The sequence below is a fragment of the Drosophila santomea genome, chromosome 2R, assembly GCF_016746245.2.
Source record: "Drosophila santomea strain STO CAGO 1482 chromosome 2R, Prin_Dsan_1.1, whole genome shotgun sequence".
Taxonomy (NCBI): domain Eukaryota; kingdom Metazoa; phylum Arthropoda; class Insecta; order Diptera; family Drosophilidae; genus Drosophila; species Drosophila santomea.
The window spans coordinates 13,843,089-13,861,971 of NC_053017.2; the positions used below are offsets into that span (position 1 = coordinate 13,843,089).

At 46.2% G+C, this 18,883-nt stretch overlaps 4 protein-coding genes across 5 annotated transcripts; 2 read left to right on the plus strand and 2 right to left on the minus strand.

Moving 5' to 3' along the window:
• Positions 1-6,808: 6,808 nt before the first annotated feature.
• LOC120446811 lies at positions 6,809-8,646 on the minus strand. Its single transcript, XM_039627973.2, has 3 exons — positions 8,538-8,646; positions 8,238-8,425; positions 6,809-8,174 (listed from the first exon to the last, which is right to left on the minus strand). The coding sequence occupies exons 2-3, from the start codon at positions 8,348-8,350 to the stop codon at positions 7,163-7,165; spliced, it is 1,125 nt and encodes a 374-aa protein (XP_039483907.1). The 5' UTR covers positions 8,351-8,425; positions 8,538-8,646; the 3' UTR covers positions 6,809-7,162.
• A 217-nt stretch (positions 8,647-8,863) lies between these two features.
• LOC120445366 (E3 ubiquitin-protein ligase Topors) lies at positions 8,864-13,602 on the minus strand. Its single transcript, XM_039625739.2, has 4 exons — positions 12,697-13,602; positions 12,157-12,617; positions 10,618-12,089; positions 8,864-10,381 (listed from the first exon to the last, which is right to left on the minus strand). Exons 1-4 carry the CDS (start codon positions 13,093-13,095, stop codon positions 9,495-9,497), a joined length of 3,219 nt encoding a protein of 1,072 aa, XP_039481673.1. The 5' UTR covers positions 13,096-13,602; the 3' UTR covers positions 8,864-9,494.
• A 328-nt stretch (positions 13,603-13,930) lies between these two features.
• On the plus strand, positions 13,931-15,241 carry LOC120446053. 2 transcript variants are annotated; one of them, XM_039626828.2, is made up of 3 exons: positions 13,931-14,205; positions 14,264-14,624; positions 14,667-15,241. In XM_039626828.2, exons 1-3 carry the CDS (start codon positions 14,017-14,019, stop codon positions 14,849-14,851), a joined length of 735 nt encoding a protein of 244 aa, XP_039482762.1. In that variant the 5' UTR covers positions 13,931-14,016; the 3' UTR covers positions 14,852-15,241. The 2 variants fall into 2 exon arrangements, with proteins under 2 accessions (XP_039482762.1, XP_039482764.1); XM_039626830.2 differs by having other exon boundaries at positions 13,934-14,205; positions 14,679-15,241.
• A 203-nt stretch (positions 15,242-15,444) lies between these two features.
• Positions 15,445-17,144, plus strand: LOC120446052. Its single transcript, XM_039626827.2, has 3 exons — positions 15,445-15,798; positions 15,864-16,458; positions 16,553-17,144. The coding sequence occupies exons 1-3, from the start codon at positions 15,586-15,588 to the stop codon at positions 16,783-16,785; spliced, it is 1,041 nt and encodes a 346-aa protein (XP_039482761.1). The 5' UTR covers positions 15,445-15,585; the 3' UTR covers positions 16,786-17,144.
• The last annotated feature ends 1,739 nt before the right edge of the window (positions 17,145-18,883 follow it).

Below are 18,883 nucleotides of genomic sequence, written 5' to 3' on the forward strand. Positions count from 1 at the left end.
TTTTTTTTTATTAAGAATTAACGATTTTCGATTATTTACTTTGACAATCTGTTTTCCTAGAACTAATTAAGGATTTTTCCACGTAAAGTACCCATTTCTTTTTATTATGAATTAACAATTTTCGATTATATACTTTAACAATCAGTTTTCCTAGAACTAATAAAGGATTTTTCCATGTAAAGTAAAAATTTCGTATTAAATTAAATTAAATTAATTTTAGTTTACAATTAACAATCGGTTTTCCTAGAATTAATTAAGGATTTTTTCGTGTGCAAGAAATCACCGCTGGATTTGTGCGCAGTTGCTGGTTCCCGTGAAATTGAAGTTGCGTATTGCGGACATTGCATTGTGAACAATGCAACAAGGCTATCGGAACGGCGACAATTGTATAGCACGAGTTAAGACCCATTTCCATTAGCGGCGCGTCCGAAATAGTGGCATCCATTCATTCCCAGCATATTTGAGAGCAACTCATTAGGCCCGAGCATGATTAATTAGAACTGATGGATGGCCAATTGACGGATGGCATGGCTATGAGGTCGCGGACCAGGAGCCAACAGCCAACAGCCAGCAGCCAGGACACATTATTGATGGACACGTATGCAGGGAATCCGGAATACGGATCCTCCAGTGAAAGCCACTCGAGCAGTGGACACTTCGGCAGTGCCCAACACAAGGCGCTGTGCTAATTGCCAAAGAAAGGGCAGCCAATTCAGTCAACGCAGTGGCAACGTGGCAAAGTAGCAATAATAACGAATTAGCAGACAATTTCAAGTATTAGCCAAGTCCAACTAACTAAGAGGGTGGTCACAAGAGTTGCTAGTTGATTGGAATTTCACAGCAAAGTTTAATTGAAATCGGCCAGGGATTATGGCCTTGGAAAGGGGCAGAGCTTAGGATTTAGTTTTACAAAGGAAATAGAAGCAAAGAGCTGCCAAGCTTATCTCCTTGCCTGGTAATAATAATTAATCAATTTAAAGGATACTCCAAAGCATACAAGTCATAAAATTAAATGACATGTTTAAGCACATATCAAGCTTGAGTTCCTGGGGAATTAAAATTTTAATTCAATACTGGAATGATTAAATTAAAAATCTCGGAATTTTTTCCTTTTTTTGCCGTTGGATTCGCTTTCACAATAATCCCTCTTATGATTTAAAACTCGCTATGAATTAATTTATTGAATAATATTTATTTTTTATATGCTTAAGCATGTTTACATTTATTGTTACATGTTTTTGGTTGTAACCTAAAGCTACAGCTTTCAGCGAAATAATAATTGAGTTGAATTTTTACACTTGAATTGGTGTGAAATTCGCATTCTGCAAATTTGTGCTCATTTTGTTAAACTACTTACCGCTCTGAGAAAAATCTATTATAGGAGTAAGCTTCAAGGCTACATGTGGAAATATGGAAATAGAAACTGAATTGCCTGAGGGTTTTCTAAGTGATTTCGGCTTAGGAAACTGGCTAAGCACACCTCCACAAGGATATGTCCAACAGCAGGGGGCCACCCGAAAACAAACTATTTCCAGTCAGACAAATGGCGTTAAGCACATAATAACCAATTTCTCTAAATACGGCCATAATTATGAACGCCTACACTCAATCTTACATGCAAAGAGTCCTGGCAAACACACACACACACACACCTACACACACGCGAATGATCCTTGTGAAGTGCCGCTGCTGTTGTTGTTGTTGTTCTCGTTTTCCTTGTTGCTGCCTACTTCATTTGGGCGCGTTTGTTCTCGAGCGAGGAAGTGAGAGAGCGGGAAAGGGAAAACAAAAGTGAAAGGCATAGGATGGGGTGAAAGTTGGTAAGTGAGAGCGGGCAAGGGCAAGGATTTATCGTAATTAGGCATGCATGAGCATATGCTGTCGTCTAAGCTCAAGGATGACTCTCATCCTCCGCGATATTTTCTTGCGCACTGCAAGAAATTTCAAACTAAACTGTCTGTAATTTGTAAAGTTATTAATAGTAATCATCCTAGGAAGTCAGCAAAACTCTTATATATTCATTTGGAGTTATGTAGTACTTTTATTCAAATCGAAACATTTCTGTCATAAATTATTTCCTAAATTATTTCCCCATTTCGCGGTCTTTTTTTCGATTTATGCTGCCAATAAATTTTAGATAAGTGAATCACTTGTTAAAGCTTGCATTTATTTATGAGCTCCCATTATCGCAATTAAATCTTCATAAATAAATTGAATACTTGTTTAAATGCTATAAAAGACTAGCTCAATTTATGTGCAATTCTGCCAATTGATTTCCCTCTGTGTGGACAAACACAGACTTTGGCAAACAGCAAGGAAAGGGGCGGGAAAATGGGCGGGGTGATGGTGGGAAAAAGGAAAGGAAAAAGGGGCCCCAATGTACATAATTAATTGTGCTGCTGTGTTGGCAAACACGCGGGCGCCGGAAAGTAGGCAACACGCTTTTTTTGGCAAAACGGTTCGCCGTAATTGATTGCCTCTTGCACGTCACACAACCACACACACACACCAACACACAGCCACACACGTACGTACACACATATTGAGAAGCCAAAGCGGTGTGTCAATGTGTGTGCGGGTGTGGGTGTGCAATTTCCTGCGGAGCTACAAGTATTTTGAAATGAATATTTCTTTAATTAGTCCGCTGCTGGCAATGCCATTTGCTGTGGCTTCAAAAGGGGTTTGGATATGCTAAAAGGCCAAGCCACAAAAGACTTGACCGCAAATAATAATGCACAAATGCTGCCGCACCGCAAGTGTTTCCAGGCAACACACACACACACACACACACACACACATACACATATCCACTCGCAGATGGCCGGGTCGGAATATTTTCTTAAATTAACATTAGCAACATTCGGAGCTGCCATTAAGACGGTCGCCCAGCAGCCATTTCAAGTCTCTCGCAAGCTGAACCGAAAAGGTCAACCCACAAGTACGGTCAAACTTCAGTAAGTCGAATAATAATACTATCATGGTATATTTGTAATAAAAAAAATAAACAATTAATTTATTACAGTTACTGACCGATAACAATTTGTCTAATTTGAACCTAAAATATAATTATTTTCTCCTATTCCGTTCACGCTGTCGAGGATCCACTGCGTGGTCTTTGGACTGGCGAAACTCCGTTCGGTGGCCAAAAACAGTTAAGTGTAAACATTGTCCTTGGCCATGTTTAGTTTGGCTTCTTTAAATTATGGCCGGCAGCCTAAGCAAACTACAGGGGACTCATTGCCGGAGGAGCATTATTACCTGGCGCCAGTCAAATTAGCAGGAGCATAAAAAATAACGTATACGCAACGTGGACTTTTTGGACTGTCGCACGTGTTTATAACCCGTTTGCTTCAACTGCCACGCCTGCTGCTGCTGCTGCTGCTACTGCTGCTGCCAAAACAAAACGTCAAATGTTTGTATAATGGCAAACATTAACATTTAACCTTGGAGTCACAAATTACCGGATTCTTGTCACCTTCGCACGCAGCAGGCAGCCCGAAAAAGCGTAGCAAAAAGAGGAACACAGAGTCGAGCCGTGAAGATGGAAAGTTTGTTGTCCGCAACTTTTTACCTCAGCAAGCGGACCGCGTTGGCAAGCCCATAACAAATCCTGCGGAGAGGCATCAACAGCCACGGAACATATGCGTCCCCAACTCACTTCGATGATGATAAGAGTGCGGCACCACGACACACCAAGGCATCGTAGCGTTCTGGCATTCCCACATCTTACCAGCCCACAATCCAGCCATCCAGGCATCCAGGCATCCAGGCATCCTTGTAGCCTTGTATCCTTGTGTCCTGGCTGCCACCGCAGCAGCATGACGTCGTCCTCGCCGCCTTGTGATAAATAGCTTGATTTTAAGCGAAAGGCGCGGGAGTAGATTTATGACACACGCATTTTCCCAGCCAAGAAAGTGGAAAGTCAGCGGCAGCGTGAAGGAATAAACACGAATATATAAAGTCACGCAACAGGCAAACGCAAAGTAAAATATCGGAAAATCGCTCATTTAAAAAATTATTATATTTATTTAAGCGTGTCATTTAAGTAGGCTTTAATGCACAACTCTCTGCATAGAAAAAAGCCAACAAGTGGAGCTCAAAAAACCATTTTCCATTTGGAGTTTTAAATTTCATATTATCAGTATTTAAAAGGAAAATATTGCTGCTTGCCAAAAATGCAGCATTTAATTCGCTGCGTATTAATATTTATTTACCCCAAGAAAATGAAAAATGATTTTCCAGCGGATTTTACTATATTTATTTAAGCAATTCAACGAGCAAATAAAGAGCTCTTTAAACGGAGATTGCAAACGTTATTTTAGTGCTGAATCATAGCCAAATATGCAAAGTATGCGTGTTTATTGAAAAGTGATGCCTGTTTATGGCTTTTCCACTTCAAATCGCATACGTAATCGAGGGAGTCGCTGCTTAAGAGTTAAGCTGCGACAATTGCGCAAAAATCGAATCATTTCCCAAGAATCCGTGAGAAGTTTTTGATTGAGCATTTAAAGAAAGCAGCGCGATTGGGTTTCGTGTTTGCGTCCGGATTCGATTTCGAATAGCTTCGCGGTAGCCATGGTATTCCTGGCAATTTCCTCAACATCGCCAGCCAGCCTTCCCAGCAGTTTTCCTAAGCAGCTTACTCCCCCACTCACGCACACACCCCCACTCATACACACACACACACACAAACACTTGTGCACGCTGGAGGAGAAACCTCAACAATTTCAACATCCGGCTTCCGCTGCAATGTAATGGAAACTCGACGCGAATCGAAAGCCGTGCCTTCGAGCTGTGCCAACATATTAACGTTGGCAAATGCCGAATGCACTGCCATAAATATGCACTAAACATAACAACACATTGGTAAAATATGAGATAGTATAATCATTCAGCAGGTAAGCATAGAGGGTAAATATTCAATATACAAACAGGAAATACCAAAGTAACTAAGATTAAATCCTATCCTATTCAATCTTACCAAAGTCGATTAAATCTACCTATTAAAATACAAAATTCATGCAATCTTCATCATAGTGAAAATCATATAAGTTAAAACATTTAACTTATTCCCTTTTCTCAATAACCCTAGTAATAGCTGGAAGTCATGAAGCAGCTTTGCCACTTTTTCTCCAGTGCAAAATCAGCATCCACGGAAGGACATCGCTTGCGGAAATCCAAGGCAAGACAAGAATGATACCGATTGTGGCACATTGCAGCGGGATATCGAGTGGCACGATGGGTTAGCAAGTGCGGCGATCCAAAGGGGCGACAGGTGGCCGGAGGATGTCCGTAAATCAAAACTTGGGCAAAAGCATTGGGCCCAAATGAGAACTCATAACTGCCGCACCGCACCGCCTATCAGTCAGTGGTGGTGGTCTTGATTAATTGCTCGCCGCGGCGAATAAGGATATTATTTTAATTTTGCAACGCCACGCACATAATTCGAGATAAGCCAGCGAACAGCTAACAGCGAAATACACTCGGAAGCAAACACTTATGCGCGATAATTCGTTTGGGGTGTCGGCAAAAAATCGCAGCAAAATCGCGGCATTTGTATGAATATTTTATGCAGATCGAGCCGGGCATTTACATGAAATGCACATTAAAGATCCCTCGTTTGGCGCCTGCGAGGCAACGGTGCGTATGCGTGATATCTTGAAACGTTAAACGTTTAATTCAAGTCGGCGGCGTAATTTGCAACTCAAACTTAAATCCGGGCAACCAAACTACTTTCAGCTTTCAGCCTCACAATTACCAGGCCGCCCCCATTTCAACATCTCAAAATGCAGTGCAAACTGGCGCAAAGTTTTGAATCGTCTCGCTTTTATTTCTTGCCTGTCGTGCTCACCAAAAGAAAAAACAAAAAAAAAACAGGAAAAGGAAAATGGCAAGGAAAGTGGGTTGTGTGACTGTGGGCCAAGTCAGCAAGTCAAATAAAAAGTTTTTCGTCAACATTACGCAAATTAGTTTGTCAGTCGAGCCAAGCAAATGCAGCCGACAAAACCCTAATGACATTTAGACTGAGGGATAACTTTTTCCAGAGCTAAGCGCAGATCCTGGCGATGATGGAGTCCTTTGGACAACTAGCTTCAAGATGCAGTTTTCCACCCACAGTTGACTTCGCCTCGACGCCTCAACTTTTTCACACTGGCTATGTGGAATGACTCGATTGGATTTCGGGGATTATCCCTTGTGCAGTCGAGAGTTGGGCGAACGAATTAGTATATTCCATTTAAATCGAAGTTAGTCGAATCCTTTTGCTGGTAAACTGCTTGGGAAATAATATCGAATTTCAAGCAATTTAAATTTCAACAATAATGTAGCTTAGGAATTAAACGCTCTTATAATACATTGAAAAATGCAGAGAGTTTTGTAACACACGAAGGCCAATTCAATAAAAGTGTATACTTTTCATCTTCGGTTAAATGCGCAAGTTTATGCCTCCTGACAATTATGATGATTCGATTCGATTTCGGGGGTCTCATTCGATATGCATTAATGCTTCTTTGTGCCGAAGGAATCATAAAATCAAATATGCATTGAATTACCGTGCAGGCAGGACAATTATATTATACCTTTTTCCCCAAAACAAAAAATACGAAGAAAAAATGAGCAGGAGAAAACAAGTAAGCCGCACCGAAAAAAGGGAATATTTAACTCAATTTTCTGGACCTGAATTTGCTACCACAAGCAGCTGGGGCGCCTCCGCACCCACCAGGCCCATTGCCCCTTCCTCCAGCGAAAACCCTAAATCGGCCGCATTTTTCACTCAACATTTTTGCTTTTTTTTTATCTTAGCTCCCTCGTTTATGCGCAAAAGTGCGTGTAATTCAATTTTTCATGCGCCATGTGACAGGGGATGTGGATGTGGATGGTGTGGGGTTCTGCTGCTACCTTTTCAGGCGAAATTAAGACAAAGGGAAATATGCGCTAAAGGCATATTTGGCACGCAATTTTACATGGCCTTATGTCCTTATTGATGGGCCATCCTTTTTTCCAGTTATCGTTATCAATTTTTAATGCCCTTTAAACCCTTTTTTGTGCTGTGTGTGTTTGTGTGTGTGATTCGAGAGGCCATTGACAAAGACCTCGACGCACTCGATTGTATTATACATGAGATGAAAATGTTGCAACAGGCTATTGTAATTAGGGATCCCTCCTAGCGCTGGTTGGGCATCCGGCGGCGGCGAGCACGGAGTGTGGACGCATTTCTTGGATGATTCGGCACGGCGGAGGAAGTGCCAATGGCAAGTGGTGGTGGTGGTGGTGGATTCATGACACCGGAGCCAGATCCATTTCCGTTGGGATGGCGCACCGCACGGTGGTTAATGGTGTTGCCATTGGCAAAGCGCAACACTCGTCCGCTTGCCAGGATTAAATCGCTTCCTTGACCGCCGGCACCTTGGGCGGCTCCTTCGAACATGCTGCGCTCGATGGCCACCTCGAGTTCCAGATCCTCGAGCGACGGTTGCATGCCAGCGGACGATGAGGCATGCTGATGCCCCAATTGCTGTCCCGACTGCTGGGATTGCTGAGCCGCCTGCTGGGCTGGCTGGGCCACCGCCTGCGATGGCTGAGTCGCCGCTTGCTGGGCCTGGGATTGAGTTTGTGGATTCAGCTGACCCTGGTTTGATGCATTAGCCTGTGAGCTCGGGATAATTCGGGCTGTCACCACCTTTCCGTCCATTTTCATCAGGAATGGAGCGCTATAGCGCTCCACCATCATATTATCTAGCTCGCCGTAATCCTCATTCTCCAGCGCCAGGTCCGCTTCGAAGCCACCGCAATCGTCGTAGTTGATGCGACGCGTGAAGTCCACAAAGTTGTGCAGTCTCGAGGACAAGAACTCGCGATCCCTGGACAGCGACGAGGTACTGGGACCATTGTCCACCTTCAACAAGGCTCTGTACTGGGTGTTGCACTCGTAGGCCATCAGGTCGTCGTACGGCGAACGGGCAAAGTTGATCAGTTCGTGGATGAAGAGCTCCGTCTTGGCGCCAAAGAAGTGGATCATTGACTTTCGGAAATGCGTGCTGTCCAAGCTAAGGCGAGGCAGCAGATTCTTGATGGTCTCGTACAGATAGAACACGTCCGCCTTCCTGTTCCTGATCAGCACCGATACATCGCGGTTCACCCACATCATGACCCTATGGACCTCGAATGGATTGCGACTGTAAAAGAAAGTCTGAAAGTTAAATGTTCCTCCTTTTAATAATGGGGTGGCCCAAACTCACCGGAAGTATTGGGGTGACCAGCCGCGAAAGTCGCTCGTCTTGCGATCCGGCAGCGAATATAGCGAATTGGCGTAGACATAGACGCGCCACTGGACCATGTGCCGTGGCATCATTCTTCCTGCAGTCCGGGTACGTACAATAATGTCACACTATGCAATTCGCACAAAATCTAGAAACTTCAGACGTGACTGGAAAATTCCTGGTATTGTCAGTCACAAATTGGATTTTATAGTTTCACCGCCTACTGTCGCTCACCAAATGACCAAATCCCAGCCACATATGCAACTTGATAGTATTTACCTTATGGGAATTAAACAATTGGATCGTTCTTTAAACAATTCAGCACGCACAGTTCGAATTGAAAGTCAGCGAAAAAGTTATGCTTATTGCGCAGGCACAACGGAATTAAGGGCTCTGTTGCACGTTTCGATTCGAGGTGCATCTACACGATGCGATATGTCAAGTAGGGAAAATAGGGGACTGTTCAGACAATGCGATAAATCAACCTGCTAATCGTAGATATTGGAAATAGAAAAAACTTTTGAATCGAAGAAAACTTTATATTAAAACAAATAGTTCCACCCAGAACAGCCATAAGAAATGTTATAAAAGATAAAAGAGCAATGTTTTACATTTAATCTTTACATTTATTATGTATTTGATTCGTATTACAGATATCCTTTGTTCATTGTATGTTGAGTACACTAAATTTCATAACTGGCCACGCCCACTTATGCAAAAAACATTAACACCCTCGTCATACATTGATCAGCGCTAGTTCTACGATTTAAAAGCTACGACAGCAAAGTTAGTTGTCATCGTTTGTAGTTAATTAGTAATAGCTTCGGTTAACCTACATACGTGAATACATTTACAATCGATGTGGGGATAGGAAAGGATATGATCTTCAGAGGGATATCGAATGCGTATTTGGGGGTGGGCTACGTGTATGAGAGAACATTTAAATAATGTTGCAGCGGATGGGTGTGTAAACATAATAGATATTATATATATATATATAGATAGATATTGGTGTTTAAATATGTACAACTTAAAATGGCAATCCTAGGCCTAGAATACATCTAGTTTGAGCTTACACTTACTGGTTTTAGTTGCACTTACTTACATAGCAATTACAATTACAAATATTATTATTTGGGTTTTCGGGGATTTTAGGAATCGGAACAAGACAAGACGGAAACCAGTTAAACATTCCCTTAAACTAGCTTAACTTAAATGAAAATCAAAGACTGTGGCTTATGCTAGATACGGCAGCAGCCCCAGATTCTCCTCTTCTTCATCGTGGTTATCGCTATCATCGTCCTCCTCTTCATCCTCCTCCTCCTCTTGCTCTTCCTCCGCCTGCTCTTCCTCCTCCGCAGCTTTCTCCTCTTCCTGGTCGTCTTCAACTTGCTCTTCATCCTCATCGTCCTCCTCATCTTGTTCTTCGGTGGCAGTGGCTGTATCCTCGGCAGTTTCCAACTCTGCTTCTCCAACCACATCGATAGCGGCCTCCAGCGAGTAGCCATCCCGTTCATTGCTGGCCTCCGGATCCGCATCTGTATCGAAGTAAATATCCAAATTGACGTCATCCGCCGCCAAAGCTTGTGGGCTGCCGCACATGGTGTTGCGCAGCATGCCTATGGAATTCTCCGCCGAATTAGAGTGCTCGTTGAAGAGTCCGATCTCCACGGGTTGCGTCAGAGTGGACAATTCGATTAGGGAGTTGGCTATGTCGTGCTCCTCCATCGCCGGATTGCCACGCATTAGGGGATCTCCGCCGGAATAAGCCGCTGCGCCCCAGCCAAACGAATTTATTGGATCCGAACTCGATGTGGCCGTCGAACTGCTGGCCAAACTGGCGCTCTGACTGGACTGATTGCTGTGGCTGCAGCTGCGACGCCTTTTCGGTGCACTGCATCCCGGTTCGGTATCCTCCCTCGGCGCTGGAGTCCTCCCTGCATTGCGTGGCGCCGCCTGCTGATGCTCCTCGTCGGGCAATTGAAGCTCCAGTTTTAGTGGCTTCCTATCCTCCAGAGTGGCCTCCGCTTTGAGTGTCGCCCGCAAAGCACTGAGCTGTAGGTTTACAGTGCTATCATCATCGGAATCACTGCTGGAATTGTTGTTGTTCGCGTTGGGTGGACCTAGAGAACAAATTTGTAATATTAATACACTTTCATACGTATTTCTTAAAGTAAATATGTCATAGAAGTGATACCATTTCAGCTGATTGGATAATAAATGCTCTTTTAATGGTTTTAGAGATCATTCTCTAGTTGTTTCCGGTTCAGATAGTGTGGTGAAATACACACGTACAACGTGGACGCATGATCCGGTCAGCATGCAGATAAGAAATGTCTAGTTTCCCGAAACCACTTACCAGACGACTCGCTGCTATCGCCACCTGATTCGTCATCGGACGAACTGGGGCTGTCACTGCTGCTTTCCGGTTGCTGCTGGGGCTTCTGTTCGCTCTTCTGCTGCTGTTCCACGTGTCTCTGCAGCTCCAGCATGGCCTGCTGCTCGTTGCTCAGTTGGGGCTCCATGTTCTGGTCTTTGGGTTTCCGCTTACGAGATGTCCGTTTCCCTTTCGATGCTTTCTTAGCACGTTTTCTATTCGGCACCGGCTTGCGTGGTTTTTTCTTGGGTGGCTCGGAATTGGTGGTACTGCTGGCACTGCTGTCCTCATTGCTGCTGCTGCTGAAGTGGAAGGAGGAGCTGCTACAGCTGCTGTTGTTGCTGCTGCCACTGTCACTGCGTGCAGGCATGGAGGACCGCTGGCGTGATCTCTTCGCACGCGTGGAGCGCAGCGTGCGCAACTGATCGAGACGACGTGCCTCCGCCATGACCAGCTTCCAGTTCTTGCCTCTGTTGGCCGCTGCGCCACTTGTGCTGGGGCCCATAAACAGGCCCTGATCCCTGGCGGCCGGGTCCACCGGCGATTGTGTCGCCCGGTCGTCGTCATTTGCTGCCGGCGCAGCTTCGTTCTGCTCATTTACGAAAACCACATCGGAGTCACTATTTGAGTCGAGGCTCACCTGCTCGGGTGTGCGCAGGTGTGGTGGCTTCAGCTCCAGCACAAAGACGCACTCATCCTCGTCGCCGGAACTGCTGCTGCTCTGCAGTTCGATGTGCGCACTCACTGGAAGAGTAGCGCCTGCGTGCCTCCTGCTGGCATTGTTGCCATCATTGATGGCCGCCACCTCTGCATTTGCAGCCGCATCGCCATCGTCAATCTCGATGACCTCTGCCTCCTCGCTGGCAACCGCCGCTGGCCGTCTCATGCTCAGGTTGATGGCCACCGTTTGGGAGCCCACATTGGAAGTGGTTGTACGGCGTATGGAGATGCCCGGCAGCTCACTGCCATCACTGGCCATTGTCACGCTGAAGGAATGTGTGGCACCCGGATTGGTCACAATCACACTGGTCGACGGGCGCACCCTTGGGGGGCTCCAATCGGCGGAGAAGTCAGCGTTTACGGCCTCCGCATCGCTATCGCCGACCTCCAAATGCAGATCATCACCGTTCGAGGACTGTGTCTCCACCATGTCTAACAGATCCACCTCCACCTCCTCGGCCACTCGTGCCGAATACTGGACCACATGGTCGTAGCCGATCATGTCGAACGGGGAGCGAGCAAAGTTAAATAGTTCGTGGATGAAGTGACTGGTGCGATCGCCGAGGAACGGAGACAGTCGACGACGGAATGTGGGACCTAGTATGTTGGTCATGGGCAGGATGTCGTTCATCAGCGTCATCACAGTGTTTACGCTATGTGCGGCATTCCTCAGCAGGCACATAATGTCGCGATGTATCCAAGGCATCAGGCGATGCATCTGGGCGGGATTGTTTCTATAACCAAAGATCACAAATCGAAATCAGTATGGCTAAGTATGCAGTAATGGGTATACAAACGGACCTGTAAAAACGGGCGCTCCACTCTCGAAAGTGTCCCGTCAAGCTGTCGCTGACGGGCAGAGCATACAGCTTCCTATCGTACACGTAGCGCCGCCAGAGCTGGCTCAACGAGCCGGACGTGGCTGCATCCTGGTCGTGCCGGTAGTAGTTCATCAGCTCCACGCGATACGGCTCGAAGCGGCTGTACGAGTGCCTGCCAGCTGCTACCTCTGCAGCTGGAAGCACCTCTTCACCGGCATTTCCAGCGGCAATGCCCGCCTCAATGTCGTTGGTCATGACGGCCTGGTTCTGCACCAGCGGCATGTACCTGGGACGCCTCACTATGTGGTAACGAAGGGAGGGATGTTCCGTTGGGACCGGCGATGAGGCCTGCACCGGATAGCGATCGTAGTCGTCCAGGGTGCGGACATTGTGTATGATGGTCCTGAAGGGCTGCTTGCACAGTGGACACTCGGGCTTTATCTGGAATGGAGAGTAATTAGATTAGGATTAGGATTTGGATAATTGTTTACATGCTTGCTCTGGCCAGCGGACTACTCACCTTGCTCCACTCGCACAGGCACCTGAAGCAGAACTGGTGCATGCACGAGTCCGTGAAGCACTTCCTCTTGCAGCGGGACAAGCAGATGGCGCAATTGGGCGGCGGCGACGAGCGCTCCGCTGTTCCATTCTCCTCCGTGGCGGATGCACTGGTGCCCGGCTCACCGGTGGCGTTAGTATTATCCGGACCTGCGGCTCCAGAGGCCTCCTCGGTCTCGTTGTCGCCCGACTCACTGCCGCTCTCGGTGAGATCGGCGAACTTCATGGCCGCAGCCGGAAGTGTACGGGTTCCGACATTGGATCCTTCCGATCCCGGCTCCACAATCACCGATGCGCCCACCTCATCCGCTATCGAATCGGGCACGTTGCCGGCATTGCCTCCGGGATTCTCCTCCGCCATTCGGGCGACTATATAGTGGCTATGTGGGCTGTAAAATCGGCCGGAAAATGGGCGAGAACTTGGCTCGGAGTTTTGTGTCTACTCTGCCCTCCTCACTCTCTCTCTCTCTGCTCCTCTCGCCCTCTCTCGCTCGCTCTCGCTGGCACGCTACTCTATCATCTGGTTCGCAATTCGGGTCTCATGCGTCGTTTTCCAACGGCCTTTTCCGGGCCAGTGGCCACATTATCCGTATTCCCTTGCGGTCTATTTGGTGGTCAGTGGTCTGCCCCGTGATATAGCACTATTTTCAGGCCAGAATTCGCACTATATCGCTGCTATTTAGACACCTGAAAATGCAGGAAACCCGACTTTTTTGTCCACTATGGTAAGACCGTTCTTCGCGTATCGCAAAATGCTGCAGACCACGGAGGTTGAAATACTTTTGAATTACTTTTCAATAAAAATAAGAATTGAAAATGTTTTGAAAATATATTGTAAGTATATGGTATGTGCTGTTCTACTCCCGGGACTTTATTTGAATGGCAGGGTTTTTATCTCCGCTACAAAAGTGACATAATATTCAAATTCAACAGTAAACTAGACCCCTTTCTTTAACAGAGATAAAGTTTTACAGGTGAATTACAATATTCAGAGTTACACGTATTTTAGGATCTTATTATACGTAGAAGTTTTTCACAATTTTGTGAAATAGCCATGTTTTTTACGAAGTTAAATTGAAAAGTCTAGTAACTTCTTTTTAAAAGAAGGAAAACCAAACATTTATTTTGATATTTTTTGAATAGTTTGGTATATGATGTTTTGGTATTTCGTGTGATGAGCCTGAACTGTTAGTGTTATCGATAGCTCTTTTCTTTATTGCCTTTTTGTGGCGTCTGTTTCAATTTGTTTGTTTTCAATTGTTGGTCAAAATTTGGCTGCAAAATGAATCGACGCAACAAGCGGACATCGTATTACCAATACGAAGTATACCTGGACTTCATGGAGGACAACCCCCTGATGTCGCTCAACAAACTGAGTCGCACCCAGGACGGTAAAAAGTGGAAGGAGCTCAGCGATCTGCTTAACAAGTGTCCCACAGGTCCAACTCTGTCACCTGAGGAATGGCGAAAGGTAGGTTGTATTCGCAAATAGATGGAGTGTTTAAGCCGACAGTATGCCACACTTATAGCGCCTCAACGACTGGAAGAACAGCACACGCTCCAAGTACCGACGCAGCATCAATACGGATGACAAGAACAGTGCCATGACTCCTCTGGAGAACAGAGCTCTGCTGATTTTCTCCTCAGAGGCGAATGGACGCGAGGTATCAACACACCCGGGCCGTCAGGAACTGGCGGAGGAGCCTCTGGAGCACGAGGAGCAGGATGATGAGGAGCCCGATGAGTTCGATGAGCTGGAGGAGGAGGAGGAGGAGCCGTACCAGGAGTTTGTAGCAGAGCCCCACGGGCAAACCAACCCCACGGTGATCAATGGTCATAGTGCCGCGAAAAGGCTTAGGCTTGATGGCGCCAGTGAGATCATCTACGAAGGTGAGTAGTATATATATTTATATATATCTTATAAATAGTTAGCCTTGATTTCAGTCACAAATATAACATCGCAAGAATCCGCCGCAAAAAAACCGTCTGTCATCTATGGCAAGAAAATCGAGGAGCAGCTGAAACGCATTTCGGACATACACGAGGCCTCACTGCACTTCAAGATAGCCCGCTTCAAGTACAACAATCCCGGATTCGACTACGTTCCGGAATTATAGCCCAGTTCGATCCGCTAGCCATGGAGCGCATGGAGCACTACAAAATGTGAGCTCAGAGGGACCTGTTAATTCCGCCACGAACTAAAAGTCGAGCAACTTTCAATGTGTAGTACAGTACGCATTCGTTGAAAGTGCAACAAACTAATTCTTGAGTGGTGTGTACGTTATACCAATTAGTCGTTCTTAAGGCTGTTGTTATGCATATCGTTCGACGAAATACTTTTCGCACATATTTTTTGAAATGTATTATTGAATTTTATGAAACCGCTAATAAATATTGTGACGAATCATTGTTTCTCATTAGAAAAAGTAAAGATGTTTACTTTTCGCACATATTTTTTGAAATGTATTATTGAATTTTATGAAACCGCTAATAAATATTGTGACGAATCATTGTTTCTCCTTAGAAAAAGTAAATACGTTCACAGGCATATGTTTAAATACAAAAATAATACAGAAAAGTTATGTTTTTAGTCTTTGGGTAATTTATTTACATTCTTGCACATCTAGCTATAACTATCGCGTGCATAATCCCTTCCCGCCAGATGCGCACCACTGGCGCGCCGAATACAACCCTGCGCTGACAGCAGCCAAATTCAACTAGAAAATCCCAAACGCCTGTAATTGTTTGTGAACACTTTGCATCGCTTGGTGGCGTCGATTTGCATTTGAAGGCTTTTGCCAGCAATTTTAACACGGCATCGAGCACACAGGCACAGAGCAAGGATACCCGGATGAACGGCAAGATGGACCGCCGCAAGAAACGCACCTCCTCGGAGCAGTACCAAATGTACATCGACATGATGGAGAGCGACCCAATTTTCGCCACCGGACGAGTGCCGCGCGATTATGACCTGAACTACTTGACCAAAAAGTGGAAGGAGCTCTCCGACCGGCTAAACAAGTGCAGCTCCGGACCCACACTGACGCCGGAGGAGTGGCGCAAGGTACGACAATCACCACATACCCGAAATGTTTTGCTCTAATCCCGAATATGCTCCTTCACAAACAGCGCCTAAATGACTGGAAGAACACCACTCGCTGCAAGTACAGACGCAGTCTGTTGTCCACGGAAAAGGACATCTCGATGACCTCCGTGGAGACGCGCGCGTTGGATCTCTTTGGCAAGGTGCCCACCACCGGCGGCGAATCGATGCTCAATTTAAAGTCCGAAAAGGATGAGCACGACGACGAGATGGAGGAATTGGGCCAGCGTACTTCGGCGGCATTTCAAAAGGAACTGCAGGCCGCCGTGGAGGAGGCCATCAACGATGAGGTGGACGAAGAGGAAATGGTGGAGGAGCATGTCGATCACGAGGACATGCTGGAGGAGAATCTGGCGGAGGCCGGCATTACCGCATCCACAACGGCGGTCAATACGGGCGGTGGCACGTATCGCACCATTGTCGTAGATAACACATCCTTTGAGCACGTCGAGGAGGAACCTCAAACGGTACAGCCGCACGCCGTCGAGTATGTCACATCCCGCAGGCCCGCTGCCGCCGTCATCAATCCGGGAACGGCCTCCTCCGGCAATAAGCTTATCAACGGCGAGCTGCCCGTCAAGCGGATGCGCACACAGCCCAGGGAGCAAATCATCTACGAAGGTAACTTCTTCCGTTTGGAGTAACATTTTAAATATTCCACCTGCTTGAGAAGACCTAATTGATTGATCATTGTGTGTTTTTCCATCTGTTTCAGTTAAAAACGCGCCGCGTTGCATTTCGAACATGCAGGCCGTGCCGCCGCTGCACAGTACAAAGCTGGAGCGGGAACCCAGTTCGCTGACGAGCGCGCTGAGCAGCAGCGATGCCCAGCAGATCGCGCACCAGCTGAAGCGACTGGCCGACATCAAATATGAGACACTGCAGTTTGAGATTGCGCGCTTCAAGTTCAACAACCCGGGCTTCCAGTACGATCCGCCGTCCTTATAGTGTACCAAGCAGCAGGGCGAGATCAGTCGGTCTAAGCAATCAGCAAAAACTCCAGCACCAGCAGAAGCAACGGCGAAAGGATCAGCATTAGCAAAAGCAATGGAACGAGCCAAGTCAGCTCGAATTGTATAGGTCTTTAACGACGAGCTCATCGAAATTCGAACGTCGTCTAGCTCTCCCAGTCGTGCGCTCCGCCGGAACACAAAATCGTAACTTATAGTAGCCAGATTAGTTTAAAATTGACATAGAATTCTATTGTGTAAACAGTTATTTTCAACTTTTCAAGCACTTCACCTACGATATCCATATGAATAGGACTTAAATTGTAATATCTAAAGTAAATACAATTGGACAAGTAATTTTAACGCGTTGTATGTAAATGTAAAGAATAAAGTTTACCAATGATAAATATGCGCCGCACAGACGTGCTCCACCTTTTGCCTGTTGTTGCATTTTTAGGCTTATTTATGACGCCGTGGACGCCAGAATCGAAGCCAACACGAAAAGTCCATTAATCAAAGCTAGCGAGATGGCGTCGACAACGCATATATGCATTGTGCCACGGCTTCGCTGAGGCTTTGGCTTTGGCTTTGGCTGTGGCTTTTAGTTTGGGTCATTTTAACCTGACCGCCAACTAGTGGGCGCACTTTGTAACTGTCAGCAGCGCCTGGAGGCTCCGATGCGAAAGAAATCACTTGTGGCTGTTATAGTCTTCCGATGCTGATGCAACAAGTGCCGATCCAAAGTCCTCGTCTGCTCCTCCTCCTCCTACTCCTTCGCCTACTCCTCCTCCTCATCCGCTTGGATAACTGCAATGGGCAATAGATCATTTGCAGGCCGTGCGCTGCGAATCATAAATTACCGAAGACCAAGGTGGAGCGGTTTGGGGCACAGACCTCCGCCATGGGACGACGCACGGCGTTCCGTTAGGAATCGTTGGCATCGCGTTGATAACTGCACAACACGTCGTATGCTTAATCTGTTCTCTTTGTAAGAGTGCACTGAACAAATTGAACTGGAAGTCGACTAACTGATCTTGCGACTAATTGCAACTCTTAACTATCAACTCTTAAGGATATTATTTGATGTTTCAGGCTTCAGAATTCTGGGTTGCTCATAGATTTCTCTGAGTGCATCCCTTCTGCAATGTGGTGTCGCCTGTGTGGGTGCCGCTCGCTCTTTGATGAAAAGCCCGCTGGCAAAGCTGATTAACCCGCACACACACACACACACACACACACACACTTCGGCGGGAAATGAGTGTCTGGGACCCAGATGTCTTCTTCTCACATGGCCATGAAATGGAGGCTTCATCTGGGACTGCGACTGCGACTGCGAGTGGAACCAAGTTTGAGGAACTGATGTGATGGGTCGTCGCTGAGAGTGCATGCCCAGTCCATTAAGCAGTTCGTGTTGCACTCGTTTCGCTCTGCCATCCACGGCTATATGAGTCCATGGGTTTTGTGGACTGGATATGGGTATTGGCTTGGGTATGGGCATGGGCATGGGTATGGGTCTGAGTACGGGCTCAGGGTCTAGGCTTAAAATTGGGTTTGGGCCAGGGCACACATGACGGCCAGCGTGCAGAATTGACCCCATGGGCGGCAGCTATAAAAATCCAGCAAAAGAAACTGCACAAACTAAAAGCCGAGCAGAATGTGAGATTCTGGGATACGTAGATGAAATACCCTTCGAATGAAGTGAACCGTTTATAAATGAAACAGGCCACATAAATAGGAACTAAAGTAGCGGCTTTAATATTTAATTACTTTTAGCAGCATGAAGGCATATACTCGATATTAGCAACACCCCATGAAGGATATTAAAACTGCCAGTTTGGGTAGTGGAAAGCCCCAATGTGTCCATGCATATTGATGAATGAATACGTCTGGTCATGTTTTTAGAATGACTAACTCGCAACTGACAAAACAACGCCGAACTGCTGAACTTTGCCATCCTGAATTTGGGCATTTTTTCAAAATAAAGGCAGGAAATGAACTGAGCAGAATGTTGGCCACCTTCAAATTTAAGCTTTAAAGTTGATGGCAGCAAAAAAAGCTGCTGAATGGGATTATGGAAAAAGTAGGCTGGCTGTGAT

Excerpts from the sequence above, each read along its gene's own strand:
- LOC120446053 (XM_039626828.2), top strand. The coding sequence starts at position 14,017 with ATGAATCGACGCAACAAGCGGACATCGTATTACCAATACGAAGTATAC. Across the intron at positions 14,206-14,263 it reads CACCTGAGGAATGGCGAAAG|CGCCTCAACGACTGGAAGAA; the intron begins GTAGGTTGTATT and ends CCACACTTATAG. Across the intron at positions 14,625-14,666 it reads CAGTGAGATCATCTACGAAG|CCTTGATTTCAGTCACAAAT; the intron begins GTGAGTAGTATA and ends ATAAATAGTTAG.
- LOC120446052 (XM_039626827.2), top strand. The coding sequence starts at position 15,586 with ATGAACGGCAAGATGGACCGCCGCAAGAAACGCACCTCCTCGGAGCAG. Across the intron at positions 15,799-15,863 it reads CGCCGGAGGAGTGGCGCAAG|CGCCTAAATGACTGGAAGAA; the intron begins GTACGACAATCA and ends CTTCACAAACAG. Across the intron at positions 16,459-16,552 it reads GGAGCAAATCATCTACGAAG|TTAAAAACGCGCCGCGTTGC; the intron begins GTAACTTCTTCC and ends CATCTGTTTCAG.
- LOC120445366 (XM_039625739.2), bottom strand. The coding sequence starts at position 13,095 with ATGGCGGAGGAGAATCCCGGAGGCAATGCCGGCAACGTGCCCGATTCG. Across the intron at positions 12,618-12,696 it reads GCCTGTGCGAGTGGAGCAAG|ATAAAGCCCGAGTGTCCACT; the intron begins GTGAGTAGTCCG and ends TCTCCATTCCAG. Across the intron at positions 12,090-12,156 it reads TGGAGCGCCCGTTTTTACAG|AAACAATCCCGCCCAGATGC; the intron begins GTCCGTTTGTAT and ends CTTTGGTTATAG.
- LOC120446811 (XM_039627973.2), bottom strand. The coding sequence starts at position 8,350 with ATGATGCCACGGCACATGGTCCAGTGGCGCGTCTATGTCTACGCCAAT. Across the intron at positions 8,175-8,237 it reads TGGTCACCCCAATACTTCCG|TCGCAATCCATTCGAGGTCC; the intron begins GTGAGTTTGGGC and ends TTTCTTTTACAG.